This window comes from Canis aureus, chromosome 14, assembly GCF_053574225.1.
Source record: "Canis aureus isolate CA01 chromosome 14, VMU_Caureus_v.1.0, whole genome shotgun sequence".
Taxonomy (NCBI): Eukaryota; Metazoa; Chordata; class Mammalia; order Carnivora; family Canidae; genus Canis; species Canis aureus.
In genome coordinates this window covers 40,841,817-40,860,703 of record NC_135624.1, presented here as the reverse complement: position 1 = coordinate 40,860,703, position 18,887 = coordinate 40,841,817, and the positions used below count along the sequence as shown (strand labels likewise).

General features: G+C 63.8%; 1 protein-coding gene across 11 annotated transcripts in view; it reads right to left on the bottom strand.

Moving 5' to 3' along the window:
* Window positions 1-81: 81 nt before the first annotated feature.
* The window catches only part of MROH1 (maestro heat like repeat family member 1), a 70,064-nt gene continuing 51,258 nt past the window's right edge, over window positions 82-18,887 (bottom strand). For 7 of the 11 annotated variants that reach the window (XM_077847663.1, XM_077847662.1, XM_077847666.1 and 4 more), the window contains 19 exons: window positions 18,244-18,366; window positions 18,008-18,087; window positions 17,785-17,896; window positions 17,606-17,701; window positions 16,995-17,099; window positions 14,772-14,907; window positions 14,553-14,665; window positions 13,567-13,719; window positions 8,163-8,317; window positions 6,026-6,191; window positions 5,304-5,500; window positions 2,782-2,919; window positions 2,510-2,624; window positions 1,973-2,119; window positions 1,707-1,895; window positions 1,142-1,501; window positions 956-1,058; window positions 818-883; window positions 82-398 (listed from right to left, as the gene is read on the bottom strand). In XM_077847663.1, coding sequence (XP_077703789.1) covers window positions 313-398; window positions 818-883; window positions 956-1,058; window positions 1,142-1,501; window positions 1,707-1,895; window positions 1,973-2,119; window positions 2,510-2,624; window positions 2,782-2,919; window positions 5,304-5,500; window positions 6,026-6,191; window positions 8,163-8,317; window positions 13,567-13,719; window positions 14,553-14,665; window positions 14,772-14,907; window positions 16,995-17,099; window positions 17,606-17,701; window positions 17,785-17,896; window positions 18,008-18,087; window positions 18,244-18,366 — 2,640 coding nt within the window. In that variant the 3' untranslated portion in view covers window positions 82-312. Of the gene's footprint in view, window positions 399-817; window positions 884-955; window positions 1,059-1,141; window positions 1,502-1,706; window positions 1,896-1,972; window positions 2,120-2,509; window positions 2,625-2,781; window positions 2,920-5,303; window positions 5,501-6,025; window positions 6,192-8,162; window positions 8,318-13,566; window positions 13,720-14,552; window positions 14,666-14,771; window positions 14,908-16,994; window positions 17,100-17,605; window positions 17,702-17,784; window positions 17,897-18,007; window positions 18,088-18,243; window positions 18,367-18,887 lie in introns of those variants that run through there. The other 4 variants (XM_077847667.1, XM_077847668.1, XM_077847669.1 and 1 more) reach the window with 3 other exon arrangements.

The following is an 18,887-nucleotide window of genomic DNA, read 5'->3' as shown; positions in this document are numbered from 1 at the left end:
CCGGTGGTGCAACCTTGATTCGGGGTTCCCGACCCGCTGCCCGTCCCACAAGGAGAGGCTGTGACCTCACACTCCCACGCTGCCTGAGGAGCCAGTGGCTTTATTGGGAAGGGGGGGGTACAACCACTTGCTCCCCGGCCCGCGCTTGGCCTCCGGCGGCCCCCTCCAGAAGGGCAGGTGTTCGGCCCCTTGCTCCTAGGGCAGGGAGTGCCGTGGGGCTGTCGGCGGGGGGGGGGGGGGGGGGGGGGGGGGGTTCGGCCCAGACCCGTGGTGACTGCTCGCAGGGGTGATGGGTGGCGCTGCGGGGGGGCCTCAGGCAAACTTCACCAGGCGGCCCAGAGTCTCTGCAGCCTTCATGCGCACCAGGGGGGCCGGGTCCTTGAGGAGGAGCTGGAGCGCTAGGGGCAGGGAGCCGCTGCCAGGGGTCTGCCAGGCCCCCCAGGAACACCCGGCCCGCGGGCCTCCGCCAGGCTAGACCCTCCCCTTCCCTGTCCACCGAGCCTGGGGGGGCCAGGACCCCATGGTGCACCCCCACCCCGCGGGGGCCACCCGCCCACCACTCTCCTAAGACAGGCCTCTGCCGGGAGCGCCTGGGAGCCAACGGAAAGATAGTTTTTCCTTTTTTAGTGTTTTTTAAGCTCTTTTGGAACAGTTAAGAAGTTTCCGTGAATTACTAGAGACGATGAGGTCACCAGTGACAGGGGAAAAATCCTTGAAATCCAGGAAAATCACTTAGTCCCCCTTGGTGCCCACAGGTCAGTGAGGCCCCGTGCAGGCCAACAGGTTGGGGGTGGGGGTGGGGGCCTGACCAGCTCACCTGCAGTCAGCTGCTCCAGGTCCACCTGTGGCCGCAGCTCCGGCTCGACGTGCAGCACCAGGAACCCTGGGGGGCAGTGGGGGGGGAGTCAGGGAAGGCCGGGCTGGGGGCGGGGCCGCGCACGGGGGCGGGGCTCACCCGTGAGCATGGGGGCAGCAGCGCGGATGTCCTCCCAGCTGCTCTTGAAGTAGAAGAGGCCGGTGCTCACCAGGCGGCCCAGCAGCTCGGGGAAGTGGTGCATCTGCGGGAGTGGGGGCAGCGGGGGGGCCCTGAGTCCCGCCCCCGCCCGTGCCTCCCCCCCTCCCCGCCTCACCGCCCCCTCACCAGGAGCTTGCAGGTGGTGTTGAGGAACTCCCCGAAGTGCAGGCCCCGCCCCTCCTGCAGGTGCTTCTGGAGGGCGGCCGCCAGCTCGTCACACTGCAGGTTGGGGCCGCACATGCGCAGCGCAAACCTGCAGGCCTGCGGGACAGCACGCTGAGCCCCCACCCCAGAGCCAGGCCGGCCCGCCCTTCCCGGCGGCCCACTCACGCTGGTCACGGGGCCTTGGGGGTCCCGCAGGTGCAGCAGCAGGGGCACCAGCCCCCCCACCACCTGCTCCAGGAACACGTCCTCACAGCGCCCCTGGCAGGCCTTGTTGAGATGCCCGAAGAGGCGGATGGACGCAGAGCGGAGCTCCATCTTCTCCTGATAGGGGGTGGGGAGGGGGGTCACCAGTGCGGGGCTTGGGGGCGTTCCCGCGTCATGGACACCAGGGGACTGACAGGCTGGCAAGAAGGCCCCTCGGGGATGGGGTGGGGAGATGGCGCCAGCAGAGGGTCAGCAGGGGGTGGGGCGGGGGGGGGGGTGGCAGGCCGCTTGGGGGGGGGGGGAGTCCCCACGCCCCGCCTACACTGTCGAAGAAGGGTCGGATCCGGATGGCGACGTGCAGCAGCACTGGGTGCAGGTCCTGGGGCTCTACCAGGTCCAGCAGCCTCGCCAGGCCCACCATGGCCTCCAGGGCCACCAGGCTGTGAGGGTCATCCCTGTCGTCCAGGCCGCCAATGACAGCCGTCAGGAGCTGGGGGCCGTGTGCCCGCACCTGGGGAAGCCCCGCACTCAGCTGTAGGGCATGGGGTGGCCGGCCCCCACCCCGCTCTCCCTCCCGCACCCACTCACCTTATCTGGGGAGCCAGAGGCCACGTTGGCCAGGCCTCGCAGCACCAGCCGCCGCACGCTGGCACAGGTGTCCTTCTGCCGGGCCGCCAGGTTGTCCAGCAGTGACTCCAGGAGCATGAGGTCGTTGACCACGTTGCTGTTGAGCAGCTGGAGGCGGACCCGCTGTGAGCACCTGCGCCCCCTCTCCCCCCACCCCATCCAGGCCACCTCCCGGGGGCAGTGCCCACTTCTCACCACTGCACCGCTGGGTGCCCCCGGCCAGGCTTGCTGTGAGGAGCGGACAGGCCTCGGCCTGTTCCCTCCAAGGTCCTGACCCCGCCACCCTCGGGGCAGGTTTTGGCAGCGTCAGCCACGGAGCAGTGACCAGGGAGGCTTGGGGCCCTGGCCGGCTGCCCGCCCCCCCCCCCCGAGGACCCCAGAGACTGCCCAGCTCAGGCCTCCTGTCCCTGGGCCTGGTCTGATGGGCCCTGCGCCCAGCAGTACCGAGCAGGAGCGGGGCAGGGCGCCCCCGGGCCCCCCGGAGCAGGCGGCTCCTACCTCGGCCAGGAAGCTCGTGGAGGTGACCCGCTGGATTTCGTACACGCTGCTCTGTGTGCACACCAGCGCCTTCATCACCAGGGGCAGCCGGGGGCCGGCAAACTTGGCCATGGCGCTAGGGAGGGGGCCCCAGCGTGAGTGCCGGGGCCTCGGGCTCCTGCCTCCCCATCCTGCTCCATGGGAGGCCTGCCGGAAGCCAGGGCCGTCCAGGGGGGGCGGTTCCCACTGGGCCCACCGGCTCCCACGTTCCCCTGGGGTAGCCTGCATAGAACCTGGCCAGCCGGGTGACCCCCTCCTCATGCCCCGCCGACGTCCTGAGCAGCTGCCAGCCTCCCTCCAGCTCCATGCGCTGCACCACGTCCTCATTGCCACCCCGAAGCAGCATGGCCTGCAGAGCATCGGCTGCGGAGCTGTGGGACACACGGAGATGGATCTGGGGGCGGGGGGCCTGGAGCGCCGCTCACCTTGGTGCCCCACACCCCTGCACAGACTCCTGCTCTTGGGAGAGATGTCCCCAGGCTGCGGGGCCTGGGCCCTGCCAGCAGCACCCTCCAGGGAGGCCCCTGGGCCCTCCCCTCCGCTGGGCACCTCGAGGGTGCTCTGGACCCTCGGCTCAGGGAGGCTGTTAGTGCTTGTGGCCACCCGTCCCTGTGACGGGCAGGTGGGGGCTCTGCAGGCAGCGTCCCCAAGCCCTCCAGCACCGTTAGGGTAACAGCCTTCAGGGTTTTTTCTTGCCTTGAAAACCTTCATTTAATTAAGAAATGAAAAAAAGAGACAGTTTGTGAAACTAAAGTCAGGTCGGGATCCCTGGGTGGCGCAGCGGTTTGGCGCCTGCCTTTGGCCCAGGGCACGATCCTGGAGACCCGGGATCGAATCCCACATCGGGTTCCTGGTGCGTGGAGCCTGTTTCTCTCTCTGCCTATGTCTCTGCCTCTCTCTCTCTGTGACTATCATAAATAAAAATTAAAAAAAAAAAAAAAGGTCAGAGTCTCATGCGGGGCCCTTGGACGAGCGGCAGAGGGGACCCGAGGTCAGTGGGCTGCGTGGAGCAGGGTCCGCCAGGGACCCGAGAACTGGCCCCGCGCAGCCAGTTCCTGTACCGCAGAAGGCACCCATGTGCAGCCCACCCGGGGGAGCCTGGACCCGGGGAAGGGATGGCAGGTGGGGCTCCATGGTGGCAGGGACCCTTCCCTGCCGAGGCCAGGCTGTGGCCGGAGCTGCAGCGACTACAAGCTCAGCCCCGGGTGGGATGGCAGGGGTGGCTGTGCCTGCGGCTTGGCCCTGCGGCGCTTGGCTGTCACGTGTCCCTGGCAGGAGGGGCTGGGGCCGCCTGGGGTTGAGCAACGGCCTCGTGCCCAGCTCGGGGCGGTCGGTGGCAGGCAGGCAGCAGGGGCAGGGCCCCCATCCTGGGTGTAAGGGGGCGCAGTCATGCGTCTGGCACCTGCAGGGCCTCGTACCAGAGCCGGAGCCCAAGCAGTGTTCCCCTGCTCTCAGAACAGCACAGGAGCACCCCTCCCCGGCGAGCGGCTACCTGGCGCTCAGGCCCTGCCCTGGCCAGCAGGCGTGTGCCCCTGGGAGCCCCTGGCCCAAAGGTGGACACCCACCCAGGGCAGCGCACTTGCCCATGACTCGGGCAACAGCCAGGGGGACGGATCCTCCAGTAGGCTCCTGCCGGGCTGCAGGGGGCGGGTGCTCGTCCTCCGACCCAGGTGGCAGCGGAGGGCACCCCTTGAGCCACCACCACGAGTCCTGCAAGGCGCAGCCTTGGCTGAGGCACATGCAGTTGGGGAAGGGCGCCCCCCGGCCTGTCCACCTGCTGTCCAGACCCGTACCGGGCGTGGCCGGGAGAGCGGTCTGCATGCCTAACCCATGGGCCCCTGCCTGGAGCCGGCTCTGCACCTACCCTGGCCCGGGGCCCCAGGGGGCTCGGGACCCACAGGCCCCAGAGCTCACAGGCCATGGAGTGCGGTCCCCGCGTGCCAGGCCAGGGCTGGTCCAGAGGGGTCTTCACCAGTCCCTTACTGCCCGCTCCGGGCACAACCCGGCAGCCGCTGGCACATGGCCCCTCCCTGAGTGGCCGAGGCTCCTGTGATGGAGCAGCCCCGGGGAAGGCGGGCTGACGTGTTCCTGTCCCCCCAGGGGTCCCCTCGGGCTCCAGTGGCCTCGTGGCCCTGCAGTCGTTCAGAGGTCCTGCCGCCACGGGGCCGACACTGGGCTGCTGAGCGCTCCCAGCAGGCAGCTGCACCCGCCGTCCTAGTCTCCCGCCCCACGGCCCTACGGCCCCACAGAGAGAATCCCAAAGCCCTAGCAGAGCTGAGGGGGAGGGGGCTGCCTCTGCGGCCAGCGGGGTCTGACCTGGGAGGCGCAGTGTGCCCGAGGACAGCGCCCCATGGGGTGTACACGGGGCAGGGACCAGGAGCCCCAGGCCCCACCCACACCCCAAGCCCTCCCCTTCATCTTGTGAAGGTGGCACAGCTGAGTGTCCCGTGCCACCCCCACAGGCCACCCCGCAGGCTGGCAGCTGCCTCCGCCCCACGGTCCCATCCCAGACCCACCGGAGGACGGGAGGGGCTCAGGCAGGGAGGCTGCATCCCCAGCACTGACGTCTGATCCGAGGTGCCAGCACCAGCTCCCCAGGCACACCTGAGACGCTGAGCCAAGGCCCCAGTGCCCGGCCCAGCCTTCCCGTCCTGTACCTCACGGCCAGGGAGCCAGACACGTGTGTGCTCACACGCACACGCACATGCACACGCTCCTGCAACCGTGCTGGGGCAGGAGGCGAGGACCCGGTTACCTGCAGGGCTCCAGGCTCCTCGGGGCCACAGCAGAGCCCACACCCTTCCTCTCCTTGGCCTGCAGGTTCCGGGGCAGCGCGACACCCACGGTGCAGCTGATGCGCAGCAGGAGCGCCGCGAACAGCTGCGGGTAGAGCTCGAGCACCGCGGGCCCGGACGCCGGCGCGCTCATGACCTCGCACAGTGCGCACGTGGCCTGGGGGCGGTGGGGGGCACGTCAGGCTGGGCTCTGCGGGACCCTCGGGACCCTCTCGAGGCGGCATGCTGAAGGCCGGCCCGCCCCCAACTCGCCTGAAACTCGAAGCGCCCTGGGGCACCCCACGTGCGCGGAGATCTGGCTCCCGGGGGCGGGGAGGGGGACGCCGCACAGGGAAGCCGCGGCCCCGCTGGGCCCCTGGCAGGCGCGGGGGCAGGGTGGTCCCCCTCGGGACAGGCCCCCGACCATCTGCTCTTGATTCCACAGCAGCAAAAAGGGGGAAGCAGCTCTGGCAGCTGCTGTGCCATCGCCGTGGCCTCGCCTTCCCGCGGGATGGGGGCTTCCCTTGGGGCCAACAGCTGCGAGGCCTTTACGAGCCAGGCTTACCCCCCCCCCCCGGCTGCCAGGTGCCCGAGGGGGGCACCCAGGCCACCTGTGGGTCCTCCCGCCAGTGGCCCCACGGCCCCTCCCCGGCCTCTGGGAGCAGGGAGCAGGCCAGGCAGGCAGCCCCGGGGCCCCACTCACCGCAAGGGGCAGCAGTGTGGCCACGCGGCCCGGAGAGCTGCTCAGAAGGAAGGCCCGGGTCTCCTTGAACGGGACGTCCTTGCTCAGCTTCTCCAGGAGCAGCCCCAGGACCTGGGTAGTGAGGCTGGGCTCCACGGCCAGCGCCCGCCACAGGGTGCAGGTGTGGCTGCAGCAGGACGGAAGGACGGTCACCCCCGGGCCCCAGACGCGCCGCCAGACCTCCCCCGCTGCGGGGGGGGGACCCCAGCCTCGGCCCGGGGGTCTGCAAACAGATGGCAAGCTGAGCTCGAGCTGGCAGCAACGAACCCCGAGCCCTGAGACGCGGCTGAGAGGGCAGCCATAGCCCCGCAGGCGGCACGGGACAGGACGCGGGCGGGAGGCGTGGGGGCCGCCTCCACTCACGACCGTGGGCCGGCGGCGGGAGAAGTGCCCCGGGGCTGAGCAGAGACGGGACAGGGGGCGTCCCCGAAGCAGAGGATGGACAGTGCTCAGCACGGGGGGCAGCAAGGCCACGGCCGCCTGGCAGGGTGGTGGGATGTGCCTCCTCCCACACACTGAACCCTCGCCGAGCTCGATTCCCGCCAGGTGAACGCAACTTCAGATCCCAAAAGGAGAGTTTGCACACCCTCTCCGAGGAAATGCCGGAAGATGGGCTGCAGGCGGAAGGGATGGAGGCCCAGATGCCACCACGAGGGACAATGCGCGTGCCCACCAGGAGGCGAGCCGTGCCGCGTGGGGGCGGGGACACTGGGGAGCCTGCACCTGCACCCAGGGCAGGGAACAGCTCACTCTCGGCACGCGGCCTTGTTGACCAAACACCCACGGCACCCACGCGGCAGCGAAGGGCCATGTCGTGTTCCGATAACTTTGCTTCTGGACAAATTTTAATTTCAAGTGATTTTCACAGTCATGAACTAGCCTCTGGCTTTCTTTGCCAGCTACTTGTGAGATTAAAACCCACCCTGGAGGGGATCCCAGGGTGGCTCAGGGATTGAGCATCTGCCTCCGGCTCAGGGCGTGACCCTGGGTCCCGGGATCGAGTCCTGCATCGGGCTCCCCGCAGGGAGCCTGCTTCTCCTCCTGCCTGGGTCTCTGCCTCTCTGTGTCTCAAGAATAAATAAAATCTTAAGAAAAAAACCAACCCACCCTGAGCTCACAGGTTGTGCACATGTGGTGGGCCGGACCTGGCCAGGGCTGCCCTGGCGCCACAGCGCGGGAATGAGCCGTACGGCCCAACAACAGGCAGGGCCACGTAAAGGGGGCAGAAAGAAACGCCCCATGACTGTGTTTACGTGGATTGTGTCATCGGAGCTTAAGACCGAGCACAACGCGTGTCTGGGGACAGCCGTCGGGCAGCAGTGACATTTCTGGGTTTGGAGCTTGGGGCACAGGCACGGGCCGTGGCCCGCCTGCACGGCCTCCACGAACAGAGAAGCCAAAGCAGGAAGAGCCAAGCGTGGGAGGCGCGGCCACGGCCCGGAGAGCTGGCGGCCACCACCAGACCCTCCCGGTCAATGCGGGTGCGGAGGGGGCCCCACGTGCAGAGGCCCAGCACACAGCTAGGCTCTGTGTGCATGGGTCCCTCTCGGGGCAGCTGCTGGAAGACCAGAAACCGCACAGGACTTCAGAACTCATTTTGGGGAAAACAAACTCCTAAAAAAGGTCGTGTCGAGCTAGAAAGAGACAAGAATGAGGATCCAGAAGAAAGAGGGGAGACAGAAGTCCCAGATGGGGCTGGACGCTCGCCTCGCCACGGCAGAGGCACGACGTGGCCTTCACGCCGGAAGGACAGGCGGACAAAGAAAGGCCGCAGGGGCAGGACGGAGAGGCACCGAGGGCTGAGGACGCCCCGCGTGGGAGTCTGCACAAGCAGAGCGGACACAAGTCAAGGAGAGGTGCGCGCACAAGCAGAGGCACCGACGGCGGGGCCGGGGCCGGGGGAGCACGCAGCTCGGGGCCCCTCCCAATAGGCGGACAGCAAAGGCCAGGGCACGGGCCTCAGGTGGGGGGACCCTTCCAGCTCGAGGACGGGTTGCTCCAGATGGTGGCAGGTGCCCCGCAGGGGCCAAGCTGGGACACAGAGTGCAGGAAGGGCTGGGAGCAGGCAGACCCCGCGCAGCCCGCAGGTGCCAGATACCTGTCAAAGGGCAGGGGGCTGCCCAGGAGGCTGGTGACCACCGCGGCGCAGTGCTGGGACGCCAGGAGGTGCACACTGTGCTGGGCAGCCTGCAGGATGTACTCCTCTCGCGTCTCCTGCAGCTTGGAGCGAAGCACGCTCACGATCTCAGGCACCTGAGGGCGGGGAGCCACACAGGTCAGGCTGGGCACACGCACACGCACACACTGGGAGCCCTTCCAGCACCAGCAGAGCACAGGGGCCTGGGGCGCACAGGAGGCGGCTTCGGGGTGCATATGGAGGCCCAACCGCGCCTGCCGGGCCCTTTCCGCCAGGAAGGGCAACACACAGCCACCTGCTGCCCGGACACGGACGCCCTTCGCCAGGCGAGCGATGCGCACCACCCCAGGACAGGGAGCGCAGGGAAGGGGACGCAGGTCCTTGGACAGTCCCAGAAGCCAGGGGCCATCAGGAGGGGGCAGACAGAGCGGAGCTGCAGGCAGCCGGTGCCCCTCCTGGCCCACCCAAGCCAAGGGCCTGGCTCCACAGCCAGTCGGGGGCCCACTGGCCCAGCACGGCAGGCAGGCCCCCTTGTGGGCACCGCCTCATCGCTACAGGCCCTGGGCCCACGGCAAGGGATTCTGGCCCAGCACGGGGAGCCCCTACTGCCGAGGCTGCACAGCAGGGAGGACAGCTGACGAGACACGGTCCCCTGGACAGGGCAGCGCTGGCCGAGGACCCCACCTGAGGGGTGGGGGGGAGCAGGAGGAGCAAGGGCAGGGCACAGCTCTGATGAGGGAACGTTCCAGGCCAAGCCCACGCCTGCTCATGCGGTAGCGCATCTCACGTGTGGGGGACAAGGGCTGTGGATCTCGGCTGGGGAGGGCGTGGGCGGCACCGGGACAGGGGGACACCAGGACACTTGTCTTCTACAACTTTGGAGTTGGGACAGGGGGCTGATCCCCCGGCTGCTGAAGCGTAGCACCCCGGCGCCAGAGTCCTGCTCCTGCTGACCTGGACCTGTTCCCCTGCATGCCCTGTGCCTTGTTGTTACACGGCTGCCGCAGGCCTGCCACAGAGCACCGCATCCTCTAAACTGGCCTGGGGTGCCCCGGCAGCGAGAACATGCGGGCTGGATGTGCGCCTCCACGTGCACCTGGTGGCCCTTGTGGCTGTGAGTCCCCTTGGCTCCCCCAGGCCCTGCGCTCAGGTGCGGAGCCCGCGTCCCCGCAGCAGCCTGTCCCCACAGGGCAGGCTCGCCGGCACCCTGAGCAAGTTGCTTCTTGTCCTTTGCTCACTTTGCATTTTCCTTTTGGGAAAAGTGGCTCTTTCTCCTGACTTGTCTTGTCAGAGGTGTTTCTAATCGTTTCAGTGGTGTTGTCCATCTTCTCTACCCTTTTCCTTGCTCCGGCGTATTTCACGAAGCAGCGAGCAGGCCCTGGCAAGTGCGGTCGGTGAGCATGGCAGCAGGTCCCGGAGCTTGGCTGCGGAGGGCGCTCGGCCTGGGGCCGTGCCAACGTCCCGCTTCCCTGACCGGCGGGGCCCAGGGTAGGGTCTGCATTCCGACGGCCCACCATGTGGGGCTCAGCCTGCATGCCCTGCACCTTCTGGATTGTTCCAGGCTCACCTTTACCCGCCCAAGGCCTGTCCTCCTGGCAGCAGCCCCTTATGGTCTCTTGCCTCGTGGTCCCTTCACTGAGGCTTCGTGGAAGCAGGACTCCCCGCCACAGGGTTGGCCCGTGTAGGCGTGCGAGTCAGTGGTCTCCAGTGTGTTCCCAGGGTTGTGCAGCATCACCCCCAAAAGCAGCCTCATCTTCATCGGCCACCCCTCCGGAGCCCCTGGCCCCCCTTCCGGCCCCATAGACTCACCACACGAACGGACTCACACACTGTGTGGCCTTTGGTGACTTGTTTCTTTCATCGTGCACCACGTTTGCAAGGTTCATCCATATGTAGGTGTGTCGGTGCTTCCCTGCTCTCGGCTGCTGGATGATACTTCTTTGCAAGGATACGACTCGTTTCATTTATCTGTTCATTAATCGACAGGCATTTGCGTTGTGTCCCTTCTTCGGCCATTATGGTTGCTGCTGCTGCGAGTGTCTACATCCAGGTCTTTGTGTGGACGTGTCTCCACTTCTGGGCACAGGCCTCGGAGCAGAGCTGCTGGGCCCCGGGTGAGCCTGCCGCAATGCTGCACGGCAGTAGGCACGTTTTGACTCCACTGTGTCCCGTTTCCTTGGCTTCCCTGCAGCTTCCCTCCAACCCAAGAGGCCCTGCTCCTACTTCTGACACCGCTGAGGCTAGAAGCCTGCAGTGTGGCTTCCTGTCTCGCCCTCTCTGCTCAGTTTTACAACGTGCTCTATTTGAGGATCGCTGCCTGTAGGGGTCGAGGGCTCAGTCCAGTCACATGTCACTTGCTAGGACCACATTTTCTGATTTGATGTCAGAGAAATTTAGAGTCTAACAGCGACCTGGTGTGTCTAAGAGGACCCCTGCCAAGGTCTGTCAGGACAGGAAGGAAAATGACAGCCCACCAAGGCATCTGTGGGTACAAGATGCCAGCATGCCACGTCACGCATGAGACAGACACGCTCAAAGTGTGAACCTGGGTCAGCAATGCAGTCCCCTGGGGGAAGTGTGCGGAGTGCCATGTCTGTGAGCCTGAGCTGGAAAGGATGCTGTGCAAAAAGCAGCACCCTGAACACCCACCCACCAGCTCAGTACGTTGGGCCTGTGGAGAGGAGCCTGGATCTATCACAAGTGGGTGGGACCCAAAGCTATAAAACTCCTAGAGCAAAAAAAACAGGAAAAAGCTTCATGACATTGAATTTGGCAATAATTTCCCGGCTATAAAAGAACAGGCAACAAAAGCAAAAATACAGTGGCACCTGAGCAGCTCAGTCGGGTGAGCGTCTGTCTTCAGCTCAGGTCATGATCCCAGGGTCTGGGATCCCTGCTCAGGGAGGAGTCGGCTTCTGCCTCTGCCCCTCCCCCTGCTTATGCTCTCTCTCAAACAAAATCTTCAAAAAAAAAAAAAAAAAGAAAGAAAAAGAAAAAGATAAAAGAAAAATACAGGACTATAGCAAACTCAAAGACTTCGGTGTACACAGGGCAACTCGTTGGTAGAGCATGCGATTCCTGATCTCAGGGTCACAAGTTCAAGCCCCTCATTGGGTGTAGAGCTTTCTTAAAAAACAGACAAACAAAACTTTTATGCATCAAAGGACACAATCAACAGAGTGAAGAGGCAACCTGGGAACTTAGGGAAAAAACACCTGTAAATCATACATCTGATACCATGCTAATATCCAGAATATAGAAAGAACTACAACCCAACAACAACAAAAATTAAACAGGATTTTAAAATGGGCAAAGGACACGAACAGATTTATCTCCAAAGAAAATGTACAAATGACCAACAAGCACATCAAAAGATGCCCACCATCACTAATTGTGAGGGAAATGAAGTCAAAACCATTAGGAAGTACCATCTCACACCCGGCAGGATGGCCACTAGAAAAAAAAAGAAAAACAGATAACACGTGTTGGCAGAGATGTGGAGAAACTGGAACCCGTGTGCACCATTGGTGGGAGTGCAAACTAGTGCAGCCACCGTGCAAAGCAGTACGGCAGGTCCTCAAATGGTAAAAACAGAATTACCGTATCACCAGAAATTCCATGCCAGATATTTACCCAAAGAACAGAAAGCAAGATCACAGAGAGACACCTGTATACCCATGTTCCCAGCATCACTTGCAACACCATGGGATGAACAAGTGAACACCGTGCGGCCTCTACATCCACACACCGGGACCACCATGCCCACTGCCTCCAGCCGGGTCCACCCCCTTCACTCACAGAGCCACCGGGCACTTGCTACAATTCAAGTCCAACCTGGGGAGCCCCACTGAATGCAACAATAAAATCCAAACCTTCACCCGGCCAATCCTGTGTCCCCTTCCCCCTGCCACACCTCTCCCCCCAAGTCCAGACCGCCGATGCCTCCCACCCGATACCTCCACACCCGCCGCAGCCCTTTGCTCAGTGCCCTTCCCTTTCCAGGGGTCACCAGACATAGTTCCCTTCCTACATGGCCCTTCCCAATGCTCTTCCATCTTCCCTGTCAGGAAATTCCTGCTCATTCCTCCCTGAGAAGGTATTTGTGATATATACATACTCATGTGTGTGCGTGCGTGTGTGTGCGTGCACGTGCGCGCCTCCAGCAGAGAACTATCCAGGATATACAGGACTTCCACACATCACTAAGAAAAGCACAGACAATCCAGAAAAAAAACGAGGACACTGGTGTCTTCACAAAGGACGGCCGAGTAGCCAGCAACACGTACAAACTACATAAGCTACCAGAGGAACACCAACTGGACTCTCACACCCAGCAGAAAGCATGGCAATGACGTGGCACACCAGACCCTACCGCTGCCGGAGAGAGGGGAGTGGTCCCCTGCCTGCAGCGCCACCTGGGACAGCCACACGGGGGCCTCTCTCGCAGGCCCCAGCCCTTCCACCAGTATGTCCCCAATAGAAATGCACCCTCGTGTCCAAAGGACCTGGACTCTGGCAGCTTGCCCCATGTCCACGGAGGCTGGCGGGTGAGTGAACACGATGCCCCGCAGGAAGGAGTGGTATGTGATGGACTGTGTGACCTGAGCACTGGGAGAGGCCGCACAAGGGCACGGATGGTGTGATTTCATTGTAAGGTGCAAACCAGGCCGAGCTCTGTACTGCTGGGAGGTGGTGACAGCCTGTGGGGGGTCGGCCTGTGGGACCGGGGGCTCAGGTGCTGGTGGGATGCTCTGCTCCTGCACCTCTGGGGGGCCTCCCAGGGCTGTGTACTTAGGACAAGTTCACTCCTCTGCTTGGATGCTTTCCAGGCAAACAGGTCTGCCTCTCAGGGGGTCACAGGGCAGGCGTTCCAGCAGTCCCCGGACCCCTGGGGCCTGCAGAGCTACAGGCCCTGTAGTGCAGGCACACGCATGTCAGCTGTCCGGCCACATGCACAGACCCAGAGCTGCTGCCAGTGCACACTTGGGAACAACCACATGGACAGCCTCCCACCAAGAGGGCACAGGGGTGACAGGGTGAACATGCAGGCAGCAAGGAACAAGTGGCACCTGAGCGTCCTGGGCACGGCCTCTCTGGGCCAGCAGGCTGCAGGACTATCCGGCTGCTGGAGCAGAGTGCCCAGCCAGTGCCCACTCGCTGCAGGGCTCCCTACACCTTACCCCTGCATCTACCTTCCCCTTCCCTCCCCCTCAGTTTCTCCGCAGTTACTTGTGCCAAATTCTGTCCTTTTCGCAGAGCAAGGGGGCCGAGCAGTGTGTGTGCCACCCAGAGCACGGGAGCAGGGGCAGCAGGGGCAGAGGGGGGTGCAAAGGGGCAGGAGGATCCCAGCAGGCCCCGCCCCCACCTTCTCCTGGAGCATGTTGCCGCGCTCCTTCAGCAGGCAGTTGACCATGACCGTGGCGGCTCGAGAACAGTTCCTGTCGGGGTCTCCCAGGCCCTCAAACATGGTCAGCAAGAGGCTGATGAGCTGCTCCGGGGGGAGGCGCTTCGCAATAATCTAGAAGGATGGTTGTGTCAGAAGAGTGGGAGGATGGGGAGCAGTGCCCACCACACAGACCCGGGCCACTGGGTTCAGGGGCTGCCCCCACTTCTGCCCCTCCTCCAGCCTTCCCTGCCCTGTCCAGGGCGCCCACACTGGCCCCTGGAGGATGGTCCCCAGGCGGCCACCTCCGGTCAGAGAGCCTCCAGGAGGCCCCTCCCGACCAGTTGGGGCGGGGAGCTGCTCTGGAGCGCTCCAGACCACAGAGTCAAGGGCAGAGGGCAGCCGTCCTGCCCCAACAGCCCAGCCACGGGCCGGACACCCATCCTCGTCCTCAGCACAGCAGAGCGAGTGCTGGTTAAAGTGGAGAAGCAGCACACAGGCTAGAGGAGGTCACAAACCACACATGGGAGCCACGAGCACGACGGTGGCTGGACATCCGCCACGTCTGGCCCCAAGCACACACGCACTTGCCACTCCACCTGGATTCGCCCAGGGTCAGTCTCTGCCTCCCATTGTCTGGGCACCCGCTCCCTTCTCCCTTCTGTAGGAGAGGAAGCCTCCAGAAGCCCGGAGGGCAATTTCCAGACGCCGAATGGAACTCCCCGGGAGCCAGCGGCTGAGCTCCTGACCGTGCCCCTGCTGCCGGGCCTCAGAGGGTAGGCCCCAGGAGACGGAGGGAGTGCTGGTCAGAGGCGGTGCCACACCACGTTCTCTGAATGGGACCCGCCGATGTGCCCCGTCGCTGCGCCCTGCAGAGCCCGTGACAGGACGGTACTGACGGCCCAAGAGCCCCTCTCTGCCCCAGACACTGCCGCCCTCCCAAACTTTGTGGCTGCCGCCGTAGGTACCTGGGCTATGCTGTTGCAGGTGTGAAAGAGGATGGCAGAGTCGGGGTGCACGAGGCCTTCCTTGAGGGTGAGAAGCCGCTCAGCCACATCATCGCGGTAGTCACGGGAGAAGCCTTCAGAGGCAGGATGGAGAGTGGAGCTGGGCAGGCGCTTCCCCAGCCCCCAAGGCCCAGACTCTGCCCCCCAGCCCTCTAGCACCTCTGCCTAGCCAGGGCTCACCCTCGTAGCCCAGCTGGAGGTACAGCAGGGCGTAGACGCAGCTCACAGCCTCCTGCCGTGTGGCAGGCCACAGGTCCGCGCACCGCGGGGAGAAGAGGCCTATGAGGAGGCCGAGGTTGTGGAAGGGCACCAGGGCCTAGAGAGGCAGATGGGGAGGGTCCTGCAGATACACTCGGGGGACAGCAGGAGATGGGGACTGGGGCCCAGCCACCTGCAGCACCTGGGCCCCGACATGGGCAGCCATGTGACCAGCACAGCCCCTCGCTGAGCTCCTCCCTCCCCGGAGGAGGGGTTCCCTAGGAGGAGGGCTGCGTAGTAGGTGTGTGTAGGCAGAGGGACATCAGGCTATAGAGGGGGTCCCCCGGGGCAGCAGAGAGGGGCAGGGTGCTGCTGATCCTGGCTGACAGGTGTGGGAAGTTCCCGCCCCTAGAAAGCAGGGGTGTTGTCAGGAGAGGGGCCGTGTGAGGTCCCCCTTTCATCCTAAAATTTTTTTTTTTTTTTTTTTTAATTTATGATAGTCACACAGAGAGAGAGAGAGAGAGGCAGAGACACAGGCAGAGGGGGAAGCAGGCTCCATGCACTGGGAGCCTGACGTGGGATTCGATCCCGGGTCTCCAGGATCGCGCCCTGGGCCAAAGGCAGGCGCCAAACCGCTGCGCCACCCAGGGATCCCCCCCCTTTCATCCTAGCTGGGTGTTGGTCCCAGTTTCCAGAGCGTCTTCAGTGCTCATGGAGCCTTGCTCCTCTGCTCTAAGCAAACAGCCTTGCCCACCCTGGGCCTTGTGACATCACTTACACACCCCTCGGCCTCTGCCTCCACCTGTCCCTGTGGGCCCTCCATCATGTGTGAGGCCTTTTCCGGAAGCCCCCCCACCCGGTCCCTGTCCATGCACAGGATCCTTTCAGAAAGCGCAGGCCTCTGCCTCTGCTCCCCTGAGGGCCCTCCCGAGCCAGAGTATCCATCAGAGGGAGGCTGGGGTGCTGGGCAGAGCACCTCATGGGACCAACTGCCATTCCTGCCAGTGAGGTCACACGTCTGTCACCTCACATGCCAGGTGAACTCCAGTTGGACTAGGGTTACGTGAAATGCAGGCCACGAAAGAAACGGAGTGGGAAAAGCCCACCTAAAGCACACACGGAAAGCAGAAACCATTAGGAAACACACAGCAGATCCGGCCAGGCCAAGAATGAACGTCGGGCTGGTTACCAAACAGATGCTACCAGAACAGGAGAAGAAATAACTAGCAGCAAAACTCTCATCTAAGGGCTGGGGACTGGGAACCCTGGGTGGCGCAGCGGTTTGGCGCCTGCCTTTGGCCCAGGGCGCAACCCTGGAGACCCGGGATCGAATCCCACGTTGGGCTTGCTGCAGGGAGCTTGCTCCTCCCTCTGCCTGTGTCTCTGCCTCTCTCTCTCCTCTGTGTAGTCTCATGAATAAATAAATAAAATCTTAAAAAAAAAAAGAACTATGAAAAGAACCTTATCAATGGCCTCATTTCTAAATATCCACAAATCCATCCTAATAATAAGCAGTAAATACAATTGCAGAAAAAGCTACAAAACCTCCAAAACCAGACCGTGCAGCCCATGCTTCTTAGGGACCTGGAGGTAATAGATGTTACTGCCCAATGAAGTCATCCATCAATTCCATGCAATCCCTACCAAAATCCAAGATCACAACAGGAATATTTTAGGACTAATTCATCCTAAAATCACCCAGGCTGATGATCTTGTTAAGATCTTGTTAAGAACAACTGTGGAGCAAGGAGCAACTTCATCTCAGCAAATACTGAAGCGTGTCCCGAAAGTGCAGCCCTTGGAACAAGCCCCTGCACCCCCACTCCGCCCACCCCAAAGGACATGTCCTTCCCTCAGTGTTCTGAGCATTCCAGCGCTCCTGCCTCGAGTGTCCTCATCGTCTTTTCCCCCTGGTCCCCATCACCCACCTCCACATTAATCCCAGCTAATCCACAGGCTCCCAAGGACAAGGGTGCCCATCAGACCGGACTCGGTGCCCAGCCCTGGGGGCAATTCCTGGCCTGATTGCTCTTCTGTCTCCGGAAAGAGGATGGTGGGACTAGTGCAATGTGGGGTGATCCCAGGACAAGCACCAGGAGGGCCAGGAAGCTGGTAGGGTGCCCGGGGACATAGGCGCCCTGAGCCAAGGGACCCAGGACAGGGCTGGGGCAGGGGAACAGCTGTAGGGCCGGGCTGGGTACTCACGCTGATGTGCAGGTGCTCCAGGAAGTACCGCAGCAGGCAGGCACTTAGGCTGAGCGCCCGCACCCTCTCATGGCCCCGTGGGGACTTGATCCATGGGCTCAGATGCTAGGGAAGAGGGGGCTTCACACAGGTGCCAGCTCAGGGGTTAGCCTGGGAAGCAGGAGCCTATGCGCCGCAGGCAAGTCAGCATCCCTGCCAGGCCACCCACCCCGGCTGCGAGGGCCAGCAGGCCAGGTCAGAGCAGGTCGCCCACCGTAGCTCCCGCTCCTATAGGTTTGGCTGTTCTCAGGAGCCAGGGAGTCCCACCCCTGCAATTGCTGGGAAGGCAGTGAGAGGTGCAGCCTGGCTACCACCTGCCCCCACTCTGCCATCTCGACAGCCCTAGACGGTCAGGACCTCCCAGCTGGGGTCCTGCAGGCTCTCTCCGCCCCCATGCAGGCCGTGGAGGACGGGACTACAGGCTCCCACCGGGGTTCACCTCCATCTGCACACCTGCCCGGGAAGGCGGGGGCGCTGCCCCTGCTCACAGATCCCCTCCCCACCCCCACCACACACGTGTAGACAGCACCCACCCCCCGGTGCCCGCCAGGGCAGGGCACACCCCTGCACACCTCCACCATGATCTGCAGGCCCTGGGGGGTCATGTTCCGCCGAAGGAGGCCCGTCAGCAAACCCTCAAGGGCACGCATGGTGTCCAGGTACAGGGACTAGAGAGAGAAGAGGTACCAGCCAAGCAGTGAGCCTGCCTCCCCCGCGGCCTGCCTGCCGTCTCCGCGGGTGCCCGCCATACCTCCTGGTGGTCATCCTCTCCCTCAGGCTCAGGCAGCACGGGCAGGACGCTGTGCAGACAGCTGTGAATCAGGTCCGCCTGCACGTGCTCTTCCAGCGCTGGCTCCAGGGAGCTGATGAGGAGTCAAGGGCCCGAGGCTGCTGCACCCGCCACCCCCTGTCCAGAGGGCACGTGCACAGACGGCAGCCCCCCAGGCTCCCCTCACACCCAGAGAAAAGGATACGCCATGTAAGTGCAGGCGAGCATGGCCTTCTTCCGAATGGGTGTTCTCAGGGAGTCTGGGGGCTCCGCCTTGATGAACTCCTGGGGGAGCCAGCCCCTGACTCAGCTTCCCCCTGCCCCTGGCAGCCACGTGCCTGGTGCTGGCTTCAGGCCAGCTCCGTCCCTCCACCCAAGGGGGCGCTGCGGTCCCCCACTGTGTGTGCCCCTGGTCCGCCCCAGGCCCCGTCCGGCGCTCACCATCATCTGTGCCACCAGCTCCGCTTTCCGGGAGAAGTGGAAGGAGTTGGCCTGTGCGCTGCTGCAGATGGCCTGGCTGGCCATGCACACACTCTGGACAAGACACAGCTTCAGAGCCGGATCCTGGAAGGACACGGGGCTGCAGGAGGCCGCCCACACCTGCCCCCACAGCTTGGCTCCACCTGAGGTGGTGGCCGCTGCCTCTCCGCCCTTGGGGCTGAACCCAGAACAGGTGGCCACGCAGAGCCGGAGGCCAGACCACAGGCCCTCCCCTGGGTCCGCAGCCACACGCACATGCTCCTGCCTGAGGGACCTCTCAGCCCATCCTCCAGCTCTCGCCAAAGCCGCACGGACAGGGGCCCGGTGATGGAGCCCCCGCAGCACTCAGTTCTCTGCCTGGCCAGGGCACGAAGGGCCAGAAAGAGAGACATTTGTCGGAATATCCTCCCCGCCAGCCAACCCAAGAGGGTCCACTCTCTAAGGGAAGCCCAACTGCCCCTACTGAGGCGCGACCTGGTTAGTGCCAGAGATCCCAGAGAGGAGACATATTAGTAAAGCCAGAAGGGCTGACTGTCGTCACTGAGAGTGAGCCCTGTGAGCATCAGGGAGCAGAGCCCAGCCTGCGGGGCTGCCACCCAGCCACC